At 39.2% G+C, this 22,169-nt stretch overlaps 2 protein-coding genes across 3 annotated transcripts; one reads left to right on the forward strand and one right to left on the reverse strand.

Annotated features, from left to right (window-relative positions):
* Positions 1-1,937: 1,937 nt before the first annotated feature.
* On the forward strand, positions 1,938-7,564 carry hsd20b2 (hydroxysteroid (20-beta) dehydrogenase 2). Its single transcript, XM_069146627.1, has 11 exons — positions 1,938-2,088; positions 4,087-4,133; positions 4,329-4,404; positions 4,528-4,638; positions 5,281-5,348; positions 5,496-5,540; positions 5,728-5,762; positions 5,855-5,936; positions 6,085-6,150; positions 7,064-7,213; positions 7,295-7,564. The coding sequence occupies exons 1-11, from the start codon at positions 1,938-1,940 to the stop codon at positions 7,436-7,438; spliced, it is 975 nt and encodes a 324-aa protein (XP_069002728.1). The 3' UTR covers positions 7,439-7,564.
* slc12a9 (solute carrier family 12 member 9) lies at positions 7,560-20,922 on the reverse strand. Of its 2 annotated transcripts, XM_069146626.1 has the most exons (14): positions 20,694-20,922; positions 18,084-18,321; positions 17,834-17,968; positions 17,583-17,720; positions 17,196-17,498; positions 16,981-17,088; positions 16,355-16,466; positions 16,085-16,242; positions 15,925-16,007; positions 15,721-15,845; positions 14,430-14,626; positions 14,125-14,295; positions 12,529-12,675; positions 7,560-12,416 (listed from the first exon to the last, which is right to left on the reverse strand). In XM_069146626.1, the coding sequence occupies exons 2-14, from the start codon at positions 18,292-18,294 to the stop codon at positions 11,572-11,574; spliced, it is 2,733 nt and encodes a 910-aa protein (XP_069002727.1). In that variant the 5' UTR covers positions 18,295-18,321; positions 20,694-20,922; the 3' UTR covers positions 7,560-11,571. The 2 variants fall into 2 exon arrangements, with proteins under 2 accessions (XP_069002727.1, XP_069002726.1); XM_069146625.1 differs by having other exon boundaries at positions 17,196-17,720.
* Positions 20,923-22,169: the final 1,247 nt, after the last annotated feature.

A 22,169-nucleotide genomic window follows, 5' to 3' on the forward strand; every position in this document is an offset into this window, starting at 1 on the left:
CAGTCCATCACAGCTTTAGATAGTAAAATGCCTGCAAGTACAAAATGTACGGAAATAGTAAAGACTATTTACACTAGATTTTAGCTCCGACGCAAGGCATGTTGCCAATTTTACACCGTTGGTGATCCAGTCTTGAGAACAATTCCCTTCTGCCGCTCCTGTTTAACATATTGTGCCATGTAATACAGTCATATTTCTTAATTGATATAGACTTCTGTAGTGATTAGGGTTTACTAAATTAAATCTCACCCCAGCTTGATATTAAGCTCACATCTGTTTGTTTGAAATCAGGAAGGTTAGGCCACAAAACAAACGTTCATAAGCTCATTAGGTGGTCAGCCAGAGGCAGGTGAACATTTCCTGTTTTGTTGTCTCATTGGGGTGTTCAAGGTTAAACGAAATTACAAGGCAAGTTTATTTATATGGCACCATTCAGTTAAATGGTATTTCAAAGTGCTTTACAGAGGCAGAGAAATACATCAAAAATCATGTAGTAAGAAATTTAAAGTGCATTTATGAATAAAAACACAGCAGTTCAAAGCGCTTTGTAGAGACTTGGAAATACCTCAAAAACAATAGAGTAAGAAATTTAAAGTGCATTTATGAGTGCTTTATAGAGGCATAGACATACAACACAATAAAACTGCAATTACATATTTAATTTCCTGGAAAGCTTCAGCAAACAACTTATTTGAAATGAGCTGAGTTTTCGCAGAAGGTTTACTATGAGGCGTATGACAGAGTTTATGAATGGAGCTCTAATTAATTTTGCACTAAACCACAATGTGTTGATGATTTATCAGGGAAATACAGTAAACTGTTTATCTTTCTGCTGATTAGCAGCTCTTTCACATCACTTGCATCACAGGAGTGCACGTATACCATTTGTGGACAATCACAAATATTATCGTTCATACGTTTAATCAAAAGCAATTTTCGGTTTATCTCTCTACAGACATTGATTCTACATGAATGGATAGGACTGTTTCTGCTGACGTGAAAACATGACAGATTGTAACCGCAGCAGAGACTTAATCAGCTGTCAGAAATACTGAGTCACAGTCACGTCTGCGTTACTGCTCCTATCTCTAGTGCGGCCACTGGATGAGCTGAAGTTTTGTTTTGGGCTTTTGTGATTAGATGTGAGTGTTGCCCGCGCAATGAGGACAGGTTATTTTACTGAATGTGCTGCTGTGACCCCATGCTGCATCCTACAGCGTGTTAAAGGGGCACTCCACCTAATTCTCACATTAAGTTACTTTTCATTAAAAGCACCACTAAGCTTGAGGAAACAGCTGTATAATTGCCTCATTTGATAACTTAAAAAAAAAAAGATACTGCTTTGCATTTTTAGGATAGTTACTGAAAGATTAGCATCTCTTTTCAGGTGTTTGAGCGCCAAGTTCAAGCAAAAAGTTCTCAAAATTTACAGGAAATTGTCTCTTCTTTTATTTCAGCAGGATTTAGCCCCTACTGTATTTTTTTTCTTTTTTAATTCTTTTTCCAAGCTTGTATTTAATTGCAATTTGATATTTTAAGGTGATTTAAATGTAATCTTATTGTGAAAGAGCCTGGAACCTCACCAGTATGATCACTAATGGGTATTTCAATATTTATACCCCCTTCAAAACAAAACAAAACAAAACAAAAAAGCAATTGTAAAGGAGGAAATTAGGTTTTAGTAATTTACAAAGTTTAAAAATGCTCCTTCAGTTCAGTCTACAGACACCTTTGGAGGTTTAGTGGCATCCTGCGGGGTCCAGGGGTGTCAGGGCCTCATGACAGCAGCACACAGTGAGGGGTGGAGCAATGGAGGAGGAGCACACCACATACAAAAAATTCATTTCCTCCACTATAAAATTCAGATAAACCACCTTTTAATCATTTGTGTCTTGTCTCACGAGGAAATCCTGTTCAGTGAGCGGTTCGGCTTAAAGATGTCTTCCACTGACCTACTGGTCATTGTTGGAGGATTTACTGTCGTTTTCTACCTGCTGAAACTCACCTTGAGAGTTTGGTGTGGATTTCGAGAGTTTGTTTTGTCAGAGCACTGGCAAGTGGATTTACGGACATATGGACAATGGGCAGGTAAGGTCGGAGAACTCCACTACAGTTATCTGACCGCTTCACTTACTTTAAAGATACAGATTTGACACAATGCATAATAGAACCAGCTTTTAAAATACAACACATTAAACCCGATGGTTTACAACGTTCCAGCCTCTGACTTCTTACACGAAGCAGCATGTCGTCTGGGTCACATTTCAGATGTCTGAGTTGTTGTCAGCTCAATTGCACAGTGATTTCTCTCTCTAAACTTCTCACATGGTTTCATTGCAATACATGTTTCAAATGATCCAATATCTCACAAAAACTCAAGAAAAGGTCCATGAATTGGAAACAGATTTGTGAATCAGAACTTTGTTTTTTCTTCTGTCCTTTCCTAGTAATCATGTGATGCCCCCTTAAACCTATCTGCTCTATATAGACCTGGATATAAAGCAGTTCAAACTAACTCCACCTGCAGCAGCTACAACAGTAACATGCTGCTGATACACTGATATTTCACTATTAATAATATAATAATGTCATATATAACTTGAAGGTCACCAAGGCCAATAGTTCACTCATGTATGACATGCGAACGTGCAACCGCAACCACTATACATGTCTGGATATATTTACTACTGTGGCAAGTTCTAGTTCTACACTATAAAAAAGTGAATAAGTGCTCTCCAGTGCTGCAGTGGACCATCATAAATCCATAAAGTGTCTTCCTCTTTCCCGACATTCCCTGTTTGCCTATCATGCATGGTGTGTACTCTGGGTTATCTAGTTACAGCGGATAAAAACCAGCACTTATTTGAACTACATTTTGCTGCTAATAGATACGTACTTTTTTACTTCAGTAGGATTTTACAGGCACAACTTTCACTTTTATTTCTACATTGCTGTATTGGTAATTTCAGGAACTGAATCCTTTGTCCACGACTGTTTAAGGATGTGGAGTGCTGGACATAACACTGGGTATTATTAGCTAACATAACTTTCATGTAATTCTGCCTACATCTTATTTAGGTTCAACATTTTCATTTTCTCTTGATATTACCTTCCACACAGCAGTCTTCCTCTCCATAAAGCTGGTTCAATGAAGGACTTGATTATCTCTTCACATTCCTACTGGATGGGGCATTTCCGTCTCATTGTTGACAAACTTTTCTAGCCACTCTCCCTCTCCACTTTGCATCTCTCTGTGGTTTTATCACTTTTTCTCTCCCAAAAATGAGAGCTAATCATTTACCTTTAACTTTCCACTTGGACGACAAAGCAACTTTTAGACATGAGTCCTGTCTGCTTGGCCACCTTCAGCGCAAGAGTGGGAGCATTTTAGCAATAAAGGAAACAAAACAGGAAATTGAACGAAGTCTCTTTTGAAGAAGCACTTGGCATTAATTGAATGAACATTTTGTCCAGGAAGTGGGCATGTAGGACGTTTACTGCACGATATACTGCAGGTTTACAGTGTAATGAAGTGTAAAAGAATAACTGGGTATTAATGCTGTGTCAGGAATCCCATTGAGACGTGAATGATGCTGTGTTTGTTCGAGTCTACTTGCAACAAATATGTTCATCGTTTTGAACGTTCAAAATCTCAAAATGTAAAAGAAAATTAGTTTTGAGAGAGGTACACGTGAATACGTGTTTAAATAAATGGAACAGGCTTCCAACTATTTCTTTGTAAAGAAAACCCCAAAACAAACATGTATCATTTAAAAGGAAAGGCCTTGTTGTTTTTTTAAATGACATTTGATTGCTTAAATTGTATTTATTTTGTTTTCAAGAGGACACAATTCAGTAAACAACCTTCATACCCTTATGAAGTGATACCATTATATTCAATATTTAACTTTTATTCGTATATGTAACGTGTTTTTAGATCAGGGGAGCACATAGTCTTCTTTGTCAAACAAACTCACTTTGTAAATTTCTGTTTTTTTCCTGTTTTTTTCTGACTTTATGTTATAATAATTCTAAAATGAGTGTAAAATGTATTTATTTAGTATTTCTGTGCTTCTCTTTGTGCAGTGGTCACTGGTGCCACATCTGGCATTGGTAATGCTTATGCCAGTGAGGTGAGTCACCAGCTTCCCTCTCCAATAATGTCTTTCAGGTTAATGGTCCAAATCTCTACTTTTGAGATAAGGTCAGATGTTGACGTCTTCATGTTGAGCTGTTTAAGACTCAGAGTCTCAGACTTCACCCTTGCTGATTCTTGTTGGAGATTAAGACAACTACAAGAACCTGTTTTTTTGCATGTGTCCTTGCAGCTGGCACGGAGAGGTCTGGATGTTGTTTTGGTGAGCAGATCTAATGATAAGCTTCAAATGGTTGCCAAAGAGATCGGTGAGTCAATTGGAAATATAGCTGGCCTTCTACTGCTGTGTCCGCATCATAGTAAATACATTTGTTTTTCCTGTGTGCAACCGTGAGGCAGAAATAATCCTAAATATTCGATGTGTCCTTTAGAGGATCAGTATGGACGAAACACTCGCACCATCCAAGTGGACTTCACAGACGGTCACAGTATCTACCATGCTATAGCAGAGGAACTACAAGGCCTGGATATTGGAATTCTGGGTAATAAAACAACCAGATTTAGAGCAGCTCAGAGAAGCTACTGAGATTATCTATTGCATGAGAAAGTTTGTCGGAAAAAAGTTTAGTCTTGCAAGTAATTCTGGCAAAGCTGGCTACCGGAACATTCAGCTTTTTGTAGGGTTAAGACACTCACACTCAAACATTTTAAAAATGTGCTTCGTTTCTGAGAATTGGATGAGAGGATTGATAAAACTCTGATCGATTTGATCTGCACAAAAACTGATATGAAAAAACAGAACATGAGACATTTCCAGTCTTTGTGCTAAGCTGGCCTACAGCCATCAGCTAACAGACTGATGGATGTAGCTTCCATCTTCTCATCTAACTTTCAGCAAGAAATCCAAAACTGTATTTTCCAAAATACCTAACTTTTCTCTTAAAGTCTCATTCCTTATCATAGCCACAGATGAACCATGAAAATATTTCCTACCCTTTGACTGCCTATCAAGTTATTAGTCTGCCCTCACTAATCCTTAACATGCTGTGAATTCCTCCTGAACTTTTCCCCACCAACATGTACGTCCTGTCGTATAAAAAAAAAGGGTAGATTAATCAACTAAAGACTGATGTAAAGGTGCTTATTAATGAAGCTTCTTGTTTGTGTCTTTACAACCCACACAGTTAACAATGTGGGAATGACTTATAGTGAGCATTTTTCCAATTTTCTGGAAGTACCAGATGCTGAGCAGGTAAGCTGAGTTTTAATTGTGGTTTAATTGACTTTCTGAAGACAATACATTGGAGAATTTATTTCTACTAATTCAGGCTGTTTAGAGCTCTTGTTTTTACAGTATATTATAGTTACATAGTTTTCTTTTTGTGTTTATTGTGACCAGAAAATCACTCAGCTTATCAACTGTAACATGCTGTCTGTCCCTCAGGTAAGAGATCCATGTGAGTGCTTACTGTATGACTGTGTTGTTAATGTTCCGGCTCATTTTCAATGCATCTTAACAGTTTTTTTTGTTTATAAATATATATATATATATATATATATACATATATATATATATATATACATACATATATATATATACAAAAAAAATATTTTATGTTATCTTAACTCAGATGACCAGACTGGTTCTTCCGGGCATGGTTGAAAGGTACTGACATCTACATTTAAGTATTTACAGTGGTTATGAGATAATGTGACTACGGGATAAATTCACACGTCTCTCTTCAATCTCTTCCACAGAGGGACGGGGTTGATCATCAATATCTCATCTATAATGGGCGTCCGTCCGCAGCCTTTGTTGGCCCTTTATTCTGCCTCCAAGGTACTTTCTCATCATGAAATTCACGTGCACACATTCATTCAAACGCACTCTGACCAGATCCTTCATAAGCTCACTCACTCGTGCATGCACAGCTTTATGACGCTCAGGGCTGACTGTTTTGTGATTTGAACTTTCTGCTTTATTTCAGATTTTTGTAACGTATTTCTCTCAGTGTCTGCATGCTGAGTACAAGTCAAAAGGAATTACTGTGCAGGTAAAGTATTAAACACCAGCCCCGTTTCAAAACCTCAGTCAGTTCATTACTGAAATAGTCAAAGCTAAATGATTCTGATGAGCCAAGCCAATTTTATTTCATGGATATATGTTTAAATATATATTGGTTTGTTTTATCACCGCTTCGTCTCTGATTTTACACCATTCGGAGGCTCATTCACTGAAGCGTTCAGTAATGCTAAACAACCCGTTTCTAGGAATGATTCTTTAGCCTGAGGGACTTTGGCACAAAAAAAAACCCTGGTAATTTCAAGTCAACATGTTGCACTGGCATGGAATTAACTGTAAACAAGATGACAGCAACCATGGAATTTCAACCTATTTCCAAAACAAAGCAACTTATTATTCTAGTCTACAGATAGACCTGGCCTTACACTTAGTACACTGAAACTGCTGAGCGATACAGGAGAAAGAGATAAACCGTAATGGCAGTATAGGTATGATTGTATTTAGAAATGCCACCCTTAACACAAAGAGGTATTTTCCCTTTCAGTTTGTAAAAACAGAAAGATTCTAGATTATTTAACTGAAGAAGGTTTGCAGATTTTTACCAGATTCCACCTTAGTGTAACCGGTTTTGTCAGGCACAAACAAAATAACACAGCATCTACTGACACACCATTCTCTATCCATTTACTGAAGTTTCTAATGGAAATTAAGAAATCATTCAAGGTTCATTTGAAGTTGCTGTTTGTTAAACAAACATGCAGCTTATACAAAGAACCTTTTGCCTCCTGTTTCACCCACTGACTCGGACCATCTTCCTCTTATTAAAAATGTCTGCACACCAAGCTGCACTAAACACATTCTGTTCATTGGTGTTTTAGTTTCCTGCATGTTTATTTATGTATAGGGAAGTTGCACCTTTCTAACTTTAGTAAATGTTTCCTCAGTGTGTGGCCCCCTGCATGGTGTCCACCAACATGACAAAAAACATGAAAGTCAACTGTTTTGTGAAGAGTGCTCCAGAGTTCGCCCACGAGGCTTTGAACACCGTGGGCCACTCCAGCTACACCAGCGGCTGTCTGTCTCACGCACTGCAGGTCAGAGCAATCAAAGACTACGATCACTTACACACTGTCAGCTACATTATCTTAATATTTCTTATTTCCAACATCCTGCAGAATGTGGCTGTGTCGATACTCTTGCCGGACTGGCTTCGTATGTCGACGTTCCTCATCAGAAAACTACAAAACCTTTCAAAACTCCGAAAACATGAAAGAAGACTTTGTGAGGAAACGGAGAGGCTTAGGCAAAAAGAAGAGTAGTCATGTGACTGCACGTGTACAGATGTTGAAGTTGGCTGACTTGAAGTTTATCTCTCTAGTGCCTGTTATTATTTGTATTATTATTATTATTTATACAGTTAACAGATACATCCACACAGTCTGTTTTCATCATTTTTATGCATTCTTTTAAATACATAATCTTTTTACGACTTTACAATGTAACACTTCCAAAGATAACAATACACAGTGCATGTGGCATACAGTATAGTTACTCCTCTGACAAACAGCTGTTTTGGCTATTTTGTGGGTACATCTACAGTAATGTCCATTAGTGTGCAAGAGTTCTTTAAAGCGTTCTCACCGAGCATTATCCACCTCGTGCAAGATGCTTTTATCAGTAACAGCTAACAAAACAGTGCAGTGATATTTCTTATGTACTTTGTAAAGATGATCATTAAATATTGTGTAAAAATGTGACAACTAAATCATCATCCTGGTCCTGACTTGAGATTGATTTACAATGCACATCATATTTTTTTAGTATGTCCAAGGTAACCATTAGTATAACTTATTTTTGGTGTATTTTTATAGTTTGCACCGTGAAGCATAAAAAAAAATCCAATGTATTTTTAAGTTAACACAAACAACAACAGCAAATCAAATGACCAAAAGAGTTCCCTTTCTGTAAAGCGGAGATGCAATTTAAACGGCAAAAAGACAACATGTTTGCATATTAACAACACAGGAAAGAACAACAAGTGTTTGGATCACTTGGTCCAGCGGAAATGTGAGTGAAGGAAAAAAACAAGCAGCAAAAAACACAAACGACTTATGAAGAACAAGTTGGCGATTCTAATGAAATGGTGGTTTCAAAGATTTTAAACATGAAAAATGTAAAAAGACTTTCATCAACAAAATTTCTTTTTAGCCATTAATGAAATGGTCTGAAGTGTTTGTGAACGCTAATTAAAAAACCTTTTTTGGCAGTTTTCCAAAACAAGTGCTTGAAAATCTCATTACCGCAATGGTCCTAAAACCTCAAGATCATTAGGAATGCTTACACATTTTCACATAAAAAAAAAAAAAAAAAAGATTATTAAGAGTAATGCATAAGAGTAAGAGTAACATGAAACTCTGAACTTGTATATATTTTAAAATTTATATTTTTTTATTTGATATTGACTTGATATATTGATATTTCTCTTCTTACCGCAAAATTTTTTGCAGTCTACAACCTAATATTTTTGTTTTATAACATTAAATCAACTCCTGCTGTGGCAATGATAAATAGGTTTCAGAAATTAGGTTTATGATTTCGGTAATGATAAGACTGACATATTGTTAAAATTGTCATACATGTTATACATGTAGAAAGTAAATTAGATACTATTGACGCAGTCATTGAATCAAAATTAGATAATTAAATTTCTCAGTGCTTCAAAAATTCATAACATACATTGGCTGAAAACAGAAAATTCCTGGCCACCTCAAAAATATATAATTCTGATTTGTCGGTGCTCAACAACATGCTTACAAGAACAGATGTGTGTAGTTTGCGCACAGATATGATGTGATATATTATTTATTTTAATGTTCTTATATGTTTTACAAACATTTGTTTGTGTATTTTGCCCAGATCTCAGGTAACACACAAAAATGATAAGCTGAGGATGTGGCAGGTTGTGGCTCTGGGATTATGGCTTCTTTATCCCAAAATGGTACCAGACTTTTTCTACCTGAAAAATTAGTTTACTTCAGCACAACTTGTGGTGTCGACCTTGTATACAAAGTCGACACCAATCTAGAAAGACAGTAAAAAAAAAAAAAAAATAAAAAAAAAAAAAATTAATAGTACGGTGAGTAGTACATCTTTGAATTTTGCCGCCACTGTTTTTTTTTTCCTTTTTTAATGCTCCCTCTTTATCAAATCTTTTTTTGATTTTACCTTTTTTCTTTCATTTTTGATATCTGGAAATGGAATGCAAGCATGACGTAAAATGATCAAGTACCAAAACATGCGAGAAGTCATCTCATAGTTGGGACTAAATACGTTGTAGACTGTGTATAGACCGTAGACTTAAAAGTGGACGTAGCTTCCAGTGTCTGAAAAATTACACCAATGCCAAAGCGCCATTAACTGCAATACCACAGAGTGCCACTAGAGGTTGACTCCAAACATGGTTCTGGCTCAGTAGACTCCCATTTAACTTCTCTCGTGAAATACAAAGCCAATACAGTTTTCCCCAAGTTCTTATGATGTTGTTCGCTAAAGTCACTTCTTCTTATTAGTGTTCTGTGTTTTTGGGGGCGCGTCTGTTTGATTGACGCTGTGACGCTGTGATGCTGTCATATTTCGGCTATGACGTAATGTCAAAAGGTTTCCAATACAATCGAATCAGATCCAGTGCTCAATCTGATTGGAATCCCGACGATACTACATCCCGCCCACCAACAGCCGTAATCTGACTGAACCACAGGCCTGTCAATCAAAAATACACACACCCCTAAAACACATCTTTTTGAGACTTATTTTCTAATTAACAAAGGGATTATTTTCAGATGTACCACTAAAAAAAGAATAGGAAGGAGTGAGTCTAGCTAGCAAAACATAAACAACTTGTGGAAAACATTTATCTACTTTAAATTTAATGACAGAATTTGAATGGGAGTCTATGGAAAGCTTTTTGGAGCCAACTCCTAGCGGCACTCGGTGATATTGCAGATTAAGGCAATTCCATGTCAGCCACATCTGGCAGTACTTTCAAGATGGCTACCAGGAAAGCAGATCTCTTTAATATCTTTATGTTTCTCCAGTTAAAAGTTAATCATTCTCTTGTCAGACTACATATTGATTACCATTACCAGTACAGGAATTTTTTCACATTTAGAAAAATGTTAGATTTAAATTTTTTGGTGAAAATATATAATGTCTAATTATGTACAGTGAGTAAAAATTTGCTTATTCATCATAGATTTTCTGCGGTTAGCAAAACATGTTAAGGTTCCTCATTGCTTCCTGTATGCTGCTGTAGTGAAAAAAATTTCCCCTCGGGGATTAATAAAGTAACTACCTGACCTGACCTCCAAAACACCATTCTGACTTACAGCTACAATTGAAGGCCAGTTGCGGTAGAGGGAACAATCATACAGAGTGTATTTTAAATATATATCATGAACTAGGAATTTTAATAATACAATATAATATTTTGGTTTATGTCCTGTGTCATTGCAGGCAGTCAGCAAGTGACAAAAAAGGAGATAAGAGAAAGGTTAGGGGGTTGGAGAGGTCACAGCAAGAGTCATTTTTTCATTATCATTTTAAATGAATATTCAATTGGGTTTTTATTTTTCATTTGAAAATATCTAGTTGAACATCCATTTATTTTTTTCAGAATAATTTAATTGAACTCTGTTAAAAGTACAACATACATTCAGACAGAGCTGGATGCGTTGAGGGGATGAGAACTTCAGCAGAAAATGTAATAAAAGACGAAAATAATAAATCATCCCTACGTTGAAATTACTCTTTGTGACAGGCAGAGAACACTATTATCTTAATTACGATATTTTGTTATATTAGTAAATTACATGTTTTAGATTTAAAATGATTAATGTTAGGGTATTTTAATGGTTTCATTTACACCTATAATATCATTCAGAAACTGAACCAGGAAAATTACTGTTGTACTATTTTTCATTTTTATCTCATCCCAGAATTTATACGGAGACATTTCTATATTCAGTGCCCTTGAAAACCTGTATTCCTCGAAATAAAGACAACTTTCACCCATTTTTTAAATTTCTGTCTGTGTATTTCATGGAAAAACAGACGTAAAGCGGAGGCAAACAGGAGCTAATATCAACATAAATTATGACCGCTAACATCCCTTATTGCTTAGCTCAACCACAAAGCCAACTCAACTATATAAGAATAGGAAAATATCCTATTTGAATAAAAAAAATTCCCAAGTGGCACTCGACTGGGGTCGTTCTATAAGGTTCAGTAAAATGACCAAAAACTGCAGTAAGTGAAAGTGTAATAAATATTACACCTTAGCATTCACTTTTTATGAAATTGTTTGTTCATTTGTTTCTACTTCCAGCCAGATAAGGTTTTGCTGCATGTACAATATAAAATCATCCAACGTGAACAAACTCCTGATCGCACATTCTCAGAGACCAGTGTATGTGACTGGAGTGACACCATGAATCAAGAGTGTTGGCCCTAAACCATTGGTCACTGCTTCTAGCTGAGCTAAATACTGCTGGGACCGGCCGTGATGAGCAGGAGGGCGAGGTAAATACAGGAAGCGGACAGCAGCTTGTGAGCTCTGCTCCATCAACATGCAGTTCACTGCTGACAAGAAGTCCTCGGACAGAGCGGACAGCGTCGGCTCTGAGGAGAGCTCCCCGTTCGGCCGAGGGTGGTGCTGCACAACAGAGTCCCACGGCACAATCTTTATCGACGCCCTGATCCTCAGTTTCCTAAGCAACTCCCTAAACGTCTCTTCATTGACCACCCAGCTCTGGTCGCTGGACTGGGTCTCCACATTCAGGAAGATTCTCATTCTCGCATGGCGCCATTTGTTGGACATGTTGAGCACGCAGGCCATCTGAAGCAGAAAGAGGCTGCACACATCCTCATAATCCCGGCTGCCCGGCTGGAGCAGGTTGAGAGGCCAAACGTCTATCGTCCGGTTTGACCCGTCAACCTTACTATCTTTATTTTCTCCCTCCAACTGGAAGAAATATCGTCCGAGGCACACATTCTTGTTCATTTTAATGGCATCAGAAACGATCCCAACGTACTCCTCTGGCGAGAGCCACCGCGGGCTCTCGACATGTCGGACAGGTGGGAAATGGGCCTGCAATGAGGGCAGGTCAACCCCAAAATTATATTCCCCCTCACTGTCTTGTCCCACTGATGAGCCACAGAAGGCAGTATCTTGTAGGAAGAAGTCCTCGGGAGTGCAGCCGTCATAAAACCCCAATATCAGAGTGTTGGGCTTCATGCCACCTTGTAGAGAAAAGCAGAAAATAATACTAGATTCACTAGATTCAGGAAAGCAACATCATGATCTGTACTGAATGTGATGGACATGACAGGTCAAAGAGAAAAAAGGGCTTACCCAGGCCTGTGATGCGCAGCAGATGCTGTGTTCCCTGTCTGACGGAGTGCGAGAGCGTCAGGTCTACAAAGGCCTTCACCCCGAGTTTATCAACCAGGCTCAGCCAGAAGTTGTACTGCTGCTGGACTGGGTCTGACGGCAGGGTATCTAAAGCACAGCAAAGGCAGAAATGAATTCACAGCAGAGGACATTACAAACGTTGCTTTCATTTCATAGATGTAATATTGTTATAATAATAATAAAAACACTCCTTTAAGTTACAACCACAATTTAACAATATTCAATTATAAGTAAAGGACCTGCATTTAAATTCTTAGAGTCAGCAAAGACATTATCATCTAAATATATGGAAATATATTAAAGAAAATGTACTCATTCAGCAGTTAAACTCCCCCTGGACTTGATTCATTATTAAATATTCACATTATTAGATTAGAAAAACAAAATTCTGCAACAAAAATGTGTGTTCAGTTTTTGACTATTCTCAACACTTTTTAAAAATGTAATACTTCTTTCAGCCTCTGGCGGTCATCTAAATAAAACTATGTGAGATGTTAAGAGGGGAAATTTTTGTCTGATGGAGCAGGTAAAAAAAAATAGTACATTTTGTTTTCTGTGGGTTTTTTTAATCCATAAAATCTCAATGTAAAAAGTAAATACTTACTACAGATGTCAAACAAATGTAGTGGAATAAAATATACATAAAATTAAAAAAAAAAAAAAGTCCCCTCAGATATGTAGTGGAGTAGAATAATTAAACAGCATTAAATAAAAAAAAATTTAAATTTTTAAAAAAAGTCCACCTCAAAACTACTTATGGACAGCACTCCCAGTAAATGTGTGCAGTTACTTTACACCACAAAAAAAAAAAAAGATCAAATTTCAGTGTTCATAAACACTGTAATGTATCCTACAGGCCACTAGGAGGCAGATTGGCAAAGTGTGAGTGGGTAAATGAATGAAAGAAAAGGTAAATTGCTTTCTGCATTAAAAAAAAAAACAAAAGGAATACTTTTCTTACAGTTTGATAAAGAGCTGTGCCTTTTCAGCCAAATAAATAAAGAGCTAGGTATTTGACTGAATTCTAATTTGACTGGTGAACACTCTCCTGAAGCTGCCGTGGCACAGAGCAGAAGAGTACGACTCTTATTAATAATAAAAGAGCAGCAGCAGATGGAAAGTGATATCCCACGAGGAAACTTGTCATCATGATGCAGACTTCATGTCAGCCAGTCAGAGATGGTATATAACCTCAGTAATGCGCAACCAGCTTCATATTTTCCTGCTCATCCTATGTCATCATCATATATCATCATATGTGCATTTAAGTGCACCAGAACTGTCCCTATTTTTTAGGCCATAATGTGCAAAACTAAAATACAGTTTGAGGCCTTAGAACAAATTTAAAAGGAGTCACAACACGACAATGATTTCATGTTGTCTGCAGTGGATGAAGGCAGTAACTCAAACTGGTTATTTTTACAAAGTTCAGCTTCAGTGATGGGTGAAACCACAAATGGAAAATGGCTGAGAGATAAGAATAATTCAATACTGTTCGCTGCAGATGGCCAGAACAGACCGCCAAGTGAGCATTACCCAGATCTCCCAGCTGCACATGGCCCAGCACATACAGTCCTCCCTTCTTCAGCTGGTTTACAAACAGCATGAGCTGACAGGAAGAGCGAGGGTTGGCCACCATCAGCAGCACCTGCGGCCTCCAGAACTTCACATGGTCTTTCCTCACATCCAGCATCAACAGATACTTACGTACCTAAAACCACAGCAGACAAAAGACAACAACACTTTAGACAAACTGTAGCACATGTCTGATTTGTGTGTGTGTGTGTGTGTGTGTGTGTGTGTGTGTGTGTGTGTGTGTGTGTGTGTGTGTGTGTGTTCAGGTACCTGGTGGAAAATGAGAGCCTGGCTGATGTAGCCCCAGCTGCTGGTGGGCGATCTGAAGTGGAGGAAAAGCAGCAGCAGTAACAGGAGGACGATGCTTCCGGAGGAGTACACGGGGTTAATGACGAACATCATGACCAAGCAGCTCAGAATCCCCAGCAGGCAGGTGTGCCAGGAGAAGAACTGGAAGGTCGGTCTGTTGAACACACAGAAACAAAACACCTGAAGCTGACAGACTCATGAAACACAAAGGTGAAAAGAGGCCATAAATATTACTTTTACTGCCTTATAAAATATATGGTAGTAATACATTTTAGTCAAGCATATCTGTGTGATGTTGTGTACTGTGATGCGAGTCACTTTTGTGATCAAGACGATCCCTGGGCTACATCACATGTATATCTTTTCTAGTATCCCTGACCAAATTTAGATTATTTTCTTATTTCCTTGACCACAATTTATGGCCACACTCAGTGATGGTACAATCCCCGAGTGTGGTCATACATTTAGGCACTGCAACTCAAAAATATTAGCCTGTCTCCATCAAAATATTGCTCACAGCTTCAGTCTTTACTGTTATTAAAGTCTGGAGTCCCTGTCCGCATTAACGTACGCTCAGCCACTCTGAAGAGCGGACCAATCAGTGACCAGTGTTGGTGGTGAAGTGCAATGATGTTGAAGTCAAGGCTTTTTTTCTGAATGTAGTTGCAACGGTTCAAAATTGAGGTCGACACCCAGTACGATGCAATGACTGCATTTGATTCCCTATGGAGTATGACCAGACCTGTGAATTTATTGTTCTGGTAAAACCAAGCTACTAAGACATGCTGTTCGCAGTCAGTACTTGAATTGAATATCTGCAACTAACGACTCGTTTCACTGCTGATTAACCTGCAGATTATTTCTTGAACTCAATCTATTCACTATTTGGTCAATAAAATGTTTGGAAATAGTATAAAATTACCATCACAATGTCTTGTTTTGTCCAACAAACAGTCCAAACTGTCAAATCATCAACTCATGATCATGTCAGATGCTGAAAAGCAACAAATTCTCACATTTAAGAATTTAAAACCATCCAACATTTTGTTCTTTTGCTTGAACACATTATTTAAATTAAATCCAAAATTGATTATTTTTCTGCAGCCAATTCATTAATCGTCATTTCACCTCTAAGTCATCATTTCCCCTGCTGACAAATAGTAGTGAAATTCCTTCTTTCACCCGACAGAGGTCAGCAAACACACAGATTTCTTATTTTTCCCTGAACAGGGTTCAATTCTTTTTTACCTGAAATTAGGTGCCGACGCCCACTCAAGAACCAAACAGGCCAAGTTAACTGCAGCGAAGGCAAGCAAGTAGAAAACAGTCACCAGACTGGCCACAGCATCGAGCTGCCCTGCAAACACTACACACTGAAACAAACCACAAAGCACAGGTTGAGAAACCAGTTGTGATTCTAAAAATACAGAACTGCACAGTGCAGGATCTCACCTGTGCCAGGCCCCATGTGTACACCACCGCCATCCATGGATTCCCCGATCTTGATGTGATGGTAGCTGGGGCTAGCGGTAAACCTGTGAGGGAAACAAAAGTCTTTTACAAGTTTATTCAGTACACAAAGATGGCCGAGTACAAAAGCCTCAAGCCTCACCAAAGAGTTGATCCAGAGCGAGAGCGTGGAGGATGCGGGAGGCTCCAATCATAGAGCACATTGCAGCTGACAGAGAGGCGCAGTATACTCCGACAATGACGAACGGTGGCCATATGTTGATTCGCTGGAGGAACCCGTAATCCTGAATCAACAGGGTCCTAAAGAAGAAAACACAAAATTCGTATTCATTTTTTCCAAGATCCAAGCTGCTTATTTGAATGTTGATTGCACTACAATTATTGATATGACAGATGTGATTCCATTTCAGACCTGTCACAGGTGGCAGCGACCAAGATGAAGAGGAGGACATAGACTGTGAAAGTGTAAAAGACGGCGACGATGGTGCCTTTAGGGATGGAGATGCTCGGAGTCTTCAGCTCCCCTTCAGAGATGTGAGGAGGAAGGGCAAAGGTCAGGGTCAGCGTGGATGTATGAATGTATGCATGTAGCACAGTGTGCATGTGTGTGTACGCAGGATGAAGAACTGCGATACGACAGTTGTAAAGATCTTTTAGTTGTAAAGATCTTTTAGTAGACACACAATTCAAAAGTTAAAGTCATTGCAAGTGAAAGTCCTGCTTTTAAAATAACTTATCAAAATAAAAGTACAGACAATTTATTAGCCAAATATACTTAAAACATGAAAGTAAAAGTACCTGTTGTGCAGAAAAATTACCCTGATGAAAGTTTTGCATATGAAATATTAATAACTAGTGAATAGTAAATTAAGCCGTCAGATAATAGTGAATTAAAACCTTCAATATTTCCCTCTAAAATGCAGTTCAATAGATAAAATCTTAGAAAAAATGGAAACACTCGAGTAAAGGACAAGTACCTCTAAGTAAATATACTTATTTATACTACCACTGTGTGATATTATGACAACAAACTTTAACCTGACATGTTGGCTCCGGCCATGATCCCAGTGCAGCTGGTGAACATGATAGCAAACACTGTGGCAAAAGACATGACAGAGTTGGTGCTGTAGTCCAAAGAGTAATCAGCTGGAGAGAAATAAAAAGAGGAACAACAGCAAAGACGTTAATAGATGTTCCTAAATTTAACAGTTTTGTAGCTTTGCTTGTGAATATACTTTCATATCAGCACTCACAAGCCAGGTTGTTCCTCAGTGTGGTCACGCTGAAGCCCGTGTAGCTGGCGTTGTAGCGGTGGGTCTGGTTGGCAGGACCATTGTGGGTGATGACAAAGTTGAGAGGTTTGACTGCCACAGAACTGATGAAGACAGACAGCAGTGACACGGTCACCACCAGCAGGATGATGAAGGCGGTGCGGGAGTAGATGTGGGCGCCCACCAGGCACACAAGCAGACAGAGCAGGAGGATGACTGAGGAGTACAGCACCGTGTACCAGTAGCCCTGAGGAAGCAGCTGCACCCTCTCGCTCACAGACGAGTCTGCAACAGAGGAGAACAGGCAAAATACTTGCGAAGGAGGGATTTGCAACAAATAACGGAAACAAAATGTAAGCAAAAACCTACCAGGGTTACGACCAAAAACATCTAATATGGCCTCCACAAGGCCGAGAACATACTCTCCACATGCAAACACTTTGGCAAGGAAGAACATCAAACCAATGCTTCCTCCGAACTCGGGCCCCAAAGATCGGCTTATCATGTCTGGTCCCATTTTGTTAAGGCTCATGTTTCGACTGAAATCATAGAAACTGTGGCCAACATCAAGTAACACTCAAGAAAACATTTGAAATATTTGATTGGTCTGTCAGAGATACAGTAGGCTCCACCCCCCTGTATGGCTCCGTTGGTGGAAATGGCACAGATGGACAGTATTGTGAGAGATATGATGGTGTAGGCTACAACCACCATTAAAAGACCCTGCAACAGCCCGGCGTGACCAACCACAAACCCTGCAAAGAGAGATCACACCACTGTTAGTCACTGCACCACAATGACTCAGTCACACTGTGAGAAACAGCCGCAGTTTACGATCCTTTTATTTCTCTCCAAACATGAACCGCTCACCTGTTCTCAGAAACAGAATGATGCTGAACATGGAGAGGATGGTCGGCACCATCACCCCGAAAAAGGTGTTCAGCTTTCGAGGGCTTTCGCTCGGTGTCCCAGAGATGGATTCAGGGGTGGAGTCGGGGTCGGGGTCGGGCTCAACGCCGCATGCCGCCGCAGTCAGGCCGCACACCCCTGACGGGATGAGAGGGCTGCGTTCGTTCAACATGGTGGGTGAGAAGAGCTTCAGATCAGCCTGTAAAGAAATCAATAAGGACAGAGCAGAGAATGACGGTTGAATTTGGATCAGTCGCTTCCATTCACTTCTGTTTTATGTGAGAAACATGAACCTGCAGACAAATTTATCTCTCAGACTTAGTTCCCTTTTTCCCCCGCAGACATGTTCATCAAAAGAAAGCCTGCACAGCAAAGGGTGTGGCAGGCCCTGCATGCAATCTACTTTCAAGTAGATTTCCATCCCCTTTTAGGCACATAGACAGTTTATGTCCTCATAACATTGTTTTTACTTTTTCCAGTAAAATGAAGTTCCCTATGTGCACAGGACCAGATGTTCTGCACTGTTTCATTAATACTTCAAGATAAACCGTTTACTTTAAATAGTGGTGGTCTTTTAGCAGCTAAGAATATCATATTCAAAAGCCAACTTGAAGATGTTTCTCAATTTATTTATTTTTTACGATAGAAGACAACAATATATCGAACCCTGAGACGCCCCACATAGAGAAGTCAAGTCTGCAAAGCACTCTTCTTAATGAAAGCTCACACTTCAGGTTGATATTTGCAGTCAGCTGATTCACAGCTGCTTGTCTCTTTTTACATACCACTCAAACCAAAGAGCCTGACTTCTTGGCTGAGCACCGTGCCTCTCTGTGCACAGGTGACCTCAGTTGTTTTCTTACTATCAGCGTTCCCCTTCTAAATTATTTTCCAAGGAGACAGTTTTCATCGCTGAAGCTGCTTAGCCACTCTCTGCGAGTTGTTAGGTCATCTACGTGATTCACATGATGATGAACCCGAAGCAGGAAAAACGTTTTCCACAACAAAGCATGATTGAACATGTCAGGGACACAACCTCCCTATTATTAAGCAGACTACATCCAGGAAATGATTCTATTCTACTTAGGATTTTGACACTATTTAGACAGACAAGGAAGAAACAACGTTTCGCAGTTGTATCCTTCCACCAACCAGTCAAGTTGCAGTTTACATCCATGTCTGTCCAAATTCATTTATGTACTGGGGACTTTAAAGAAATCTTTCTACGTGTTTACATGTTTGGCCAATAAAGCTGATTGACGAGTAGACAATGCTTCAAAAATAGATGTAAAGAAGCTACAAGATCTAAAACGTAGATGCTTCACACATATCTTCAACTCAACAGCACAGAAGATCTATAATCGCCACAGTTTAATCTGTCCTGAGACAGATGGATGGGACGGATGAGGTCACAGTGACCATGACCTTTGACCACCAAAATCCAATCAGTTCAAGGTTTACGTTTGTGCCAAATTTGGACAAGAAGTTCCCACAAGGCAAACCTGAGATATCACATTCATGAGAAAAGGACGGGTGAGAGGTTAAATTGACGACCAAAATCTTGTGACTTTCTCCTTTAGTCCAAGTGGACATTTGCCAGATTTGAAGAAATTCCTTTAAGTGGTTCTTGAGATATCACGTTCCCATTAAGTGGATAGATGTAAGGTCACATTAACCTTGACCTTTGACCTCCAAATCTTCATCATTTCATCCTTTAGTCCAAGTGAATGTTTGTGCCACATTTGAAGAAATTTGCTGTTCACGAGCCAAAAACATAATGCGTCCGGTAACAACTTTCGCAGGTGTGAAAGAATTGTCAAACATTTACTAGTTCAAGTAACTCAGATGTGAGAATTTGCTCTCATAGTAGTCAACTGAATAGCAAGCAATTTAAAGCTGGAAAACTACAATGGGCATTTCAATGAATCAATTGATGATGCATCGAAAAAAGTGATCAGAATATTAATAATCAATTAAATAATGGGTGTAGCCCAGGTTATAGATTTATGTAAGTTTTAATTAAACTCCTAACCCCGTCATTATCAGAAGACCTATTAGTGGGAAGTGGGTCATTCAGAGAGAACAGCTGAGCCATACCATTTGTCAAACATTAATTGTTGTTGATGCACAAAGTGGCATCATGCTCTGCAGGATGCTGTCAGTGACGCACTGAACTGACGTTTATGATGATGTTGCAGTGCGCCTGGACCTATCTAATTGAGCCCTCTGTGGGTCCGCGCACCCTGCTTCAGAAACATATCGGTTACTAAAATAAATCCCCGTTTCCGTCACACATACGTTGCAGGAGGGTGGAGCATCTGCGGCCCCAAAACCTCCTTTGATGGGGCTAAAAAAAAAACGTGACTAACTGATACGTTTGCAGGTGCATGCTGGTTCCATGTCTGTTTACAGTCAGGAAGTTGCCGATCGTCCGGCTGTAATAAAACAATGCAGCCAAAGTGCTGCTGCACTGTATCAGTCCAACAGCAACATCCAGGATGTTCGAATCAAGATGCACCCCGTGATGTTTCCTGTCCCCGCTGAAACACCAAACAGAGCAGCCAAGCTTACCTCGCGATGTACTTTCACCCACTTCCTGCTTTAAAACTCCTCTGTTTTTGGTGGGTCCTCTGAGGCTGGGTGGAGAAGATGTCCCGGGTCATATGCGCAGCAGTGCACAGGCAAGCGTGACCACAGCGGGCCCGGTGGACAGGGCTGGCAGCGCCGAGCTGCCCAGAGAGTTGGATGCCGAGAGACGTGTACCCAATAACAACATAAGAGCCATGGCACGCCTCGTTCACCCTCTTATTTGTTCAAAAGTGTCACGAGAGAGCAGGGAGGGCCCATGTGACTTCCCAAAGGGGAGGGCAAAAACACAACAAATATGAGCAAAGGTACTGTTTGTCTAACCACGCCCCTAATTTGCAGACAGATGATTCGTCAACCCATCATGGTTTATTAATAACTTCATATACGTGTATCGCAGTATAAATAGTATTTTCGGGTGTTAATTTCTTCTGTGCACTGACAGAAGAACTTGTGAATGTATGCACATATAGCTGATGTAAAGTTGTACTACATAGGAATAGACTGTAATAGCATTTCTCCCCACTAGAGGTCAGTATGTGACAAAGATGACGTCCATACATACTGAGGGATCACGTGTGGTAGGACTAGACCAGACCTCAAATCAGGCTCTCATCAGAGTAATGGATTTTGTCTAATAAGGAGAATAAAAAAAAAAAGTAAAAATCCGATGCAACGATTTGCAGTCAATATAAATCTACATCCATTCTGATCAAGGACCACAAACCAGTGCTAAAAATGAAAGGGTATAGCATGTTGATGGGTGCAATTACTGAATGTAAAATGACACGCAGAATCTGCACAGAGGGGGAGTTTTGATGCACCAGCAGCTCCCATTACTTTACAATCTAATCACATGTCTCACTTTGTCGATTTTCTATTTGTTCAATAATCCCTGCTGAAATGTCGAACCATTACATTTATACACTGACCAAAAATGTGGATTATTATTATATTTGAAAGGGTTAGATATTAAACAATATAGTAATTTTCATTGAAAAAGACAAATAGATAACTTTAAAGGAAAAATACACCTGCACGGTATTCCTCTTTAGCCTCAATTTGGATTTGTGTAAATTTACAGGCGTTTCCTTTCAAATCTCTTTCAGTATCATAAGGCATAAAGTACTCCATGTAAAGGTCTTTGAAAAACTTAATTCAAGCTATTCTTTCTCTGAAAAGTCTACTGTATGTGTACTGGAGGCTTTAAGTTTCCGCTTGTAATATCACAAAATCCTGTTTGTGTATACATTCAGGTCAGCACAGAGAAACTACTACAGGAGACAAATGTGAAAATACCTTCCACTGGAAAATTCTGCACATTCATCATCCTGCACAGCAAAGGTCAAACATCCAACGGAGGGAACAATAAATAAAACACATTTTTCAGTGGAGGGAGACGTTAAACTATAAATTGTTGAGACAAATCTTGCACTTGGAGCACAAATAGGCAAATCAAAT

The sequence above is a fragment of the Embiotoca jacksoni genome, unplaced genomic scaffold (genome assembly GCF_022577435.1).
Source record: "Embiotoca jacksoni isolate LCO1_2020_lvr unplaced genomic scaffold, fEmbJac1.0.p SCAF_13, whole genome shotgun sequence".
Taxonomy (NCBI): Eukaryota; Metazoa; Chordata; class Actinopteri; family Embiotocidae; genus Embiotoca; species Embiotoca jacksoni.

What these genes read in the sequence shown, in the direction of transcription:
- hsd20b2 (XM_069146627.1), top strand. Translation starts at nt 1,938, where the DNA reads ATGTCTTCCACTGACCTACTGGTCATTGTTGGAGGATTTACTGTCGTT. An exon ending in GTAATGCTTATGCCAGTGAG is followed by an intron (nt 4,134 to 4,328) that starts GTGAGTCACCAG and finishes GTGTCCTTGCAG; the next exon opens with CTGGCACGGAGAGGTCTGGA. An exon ending in ACATGCTGTCTGTCCCTCAG is followed by an intron (nt 5,541 to 5,727) that starts GTAAGAGATCCA and finishes ATCTTAACTCAG; the next exon opens with ATGACCAGACTGGTTCTTCC.
- slc12a9 (XM_069146625.1), bottom strand. Translation starts at nt 18,294, where the DNA reads ATGTTGAACGAACGCAGCCCTCTCATCCCGTCAGGGGTGTGCGGCCTG. An exon ending in TGTGCAGCTGGGAGATCTGG is followed by an intron (nt 12,676 to 14,124) that starts GTAATGCTCACT and finishes GCTGTGCTTTAG; the next exon opens with ATACCCTGCCGTCAGACCCA. An exon ending in GCTGCGCATCACAGGCCTGG is followed by an intron (nt 12,417 to 12,528) that starts GTAAGCCCTTTT and finishes TTTCTCTACAAG; the next exon opens with GTGGCATGAAGCCCAACACT.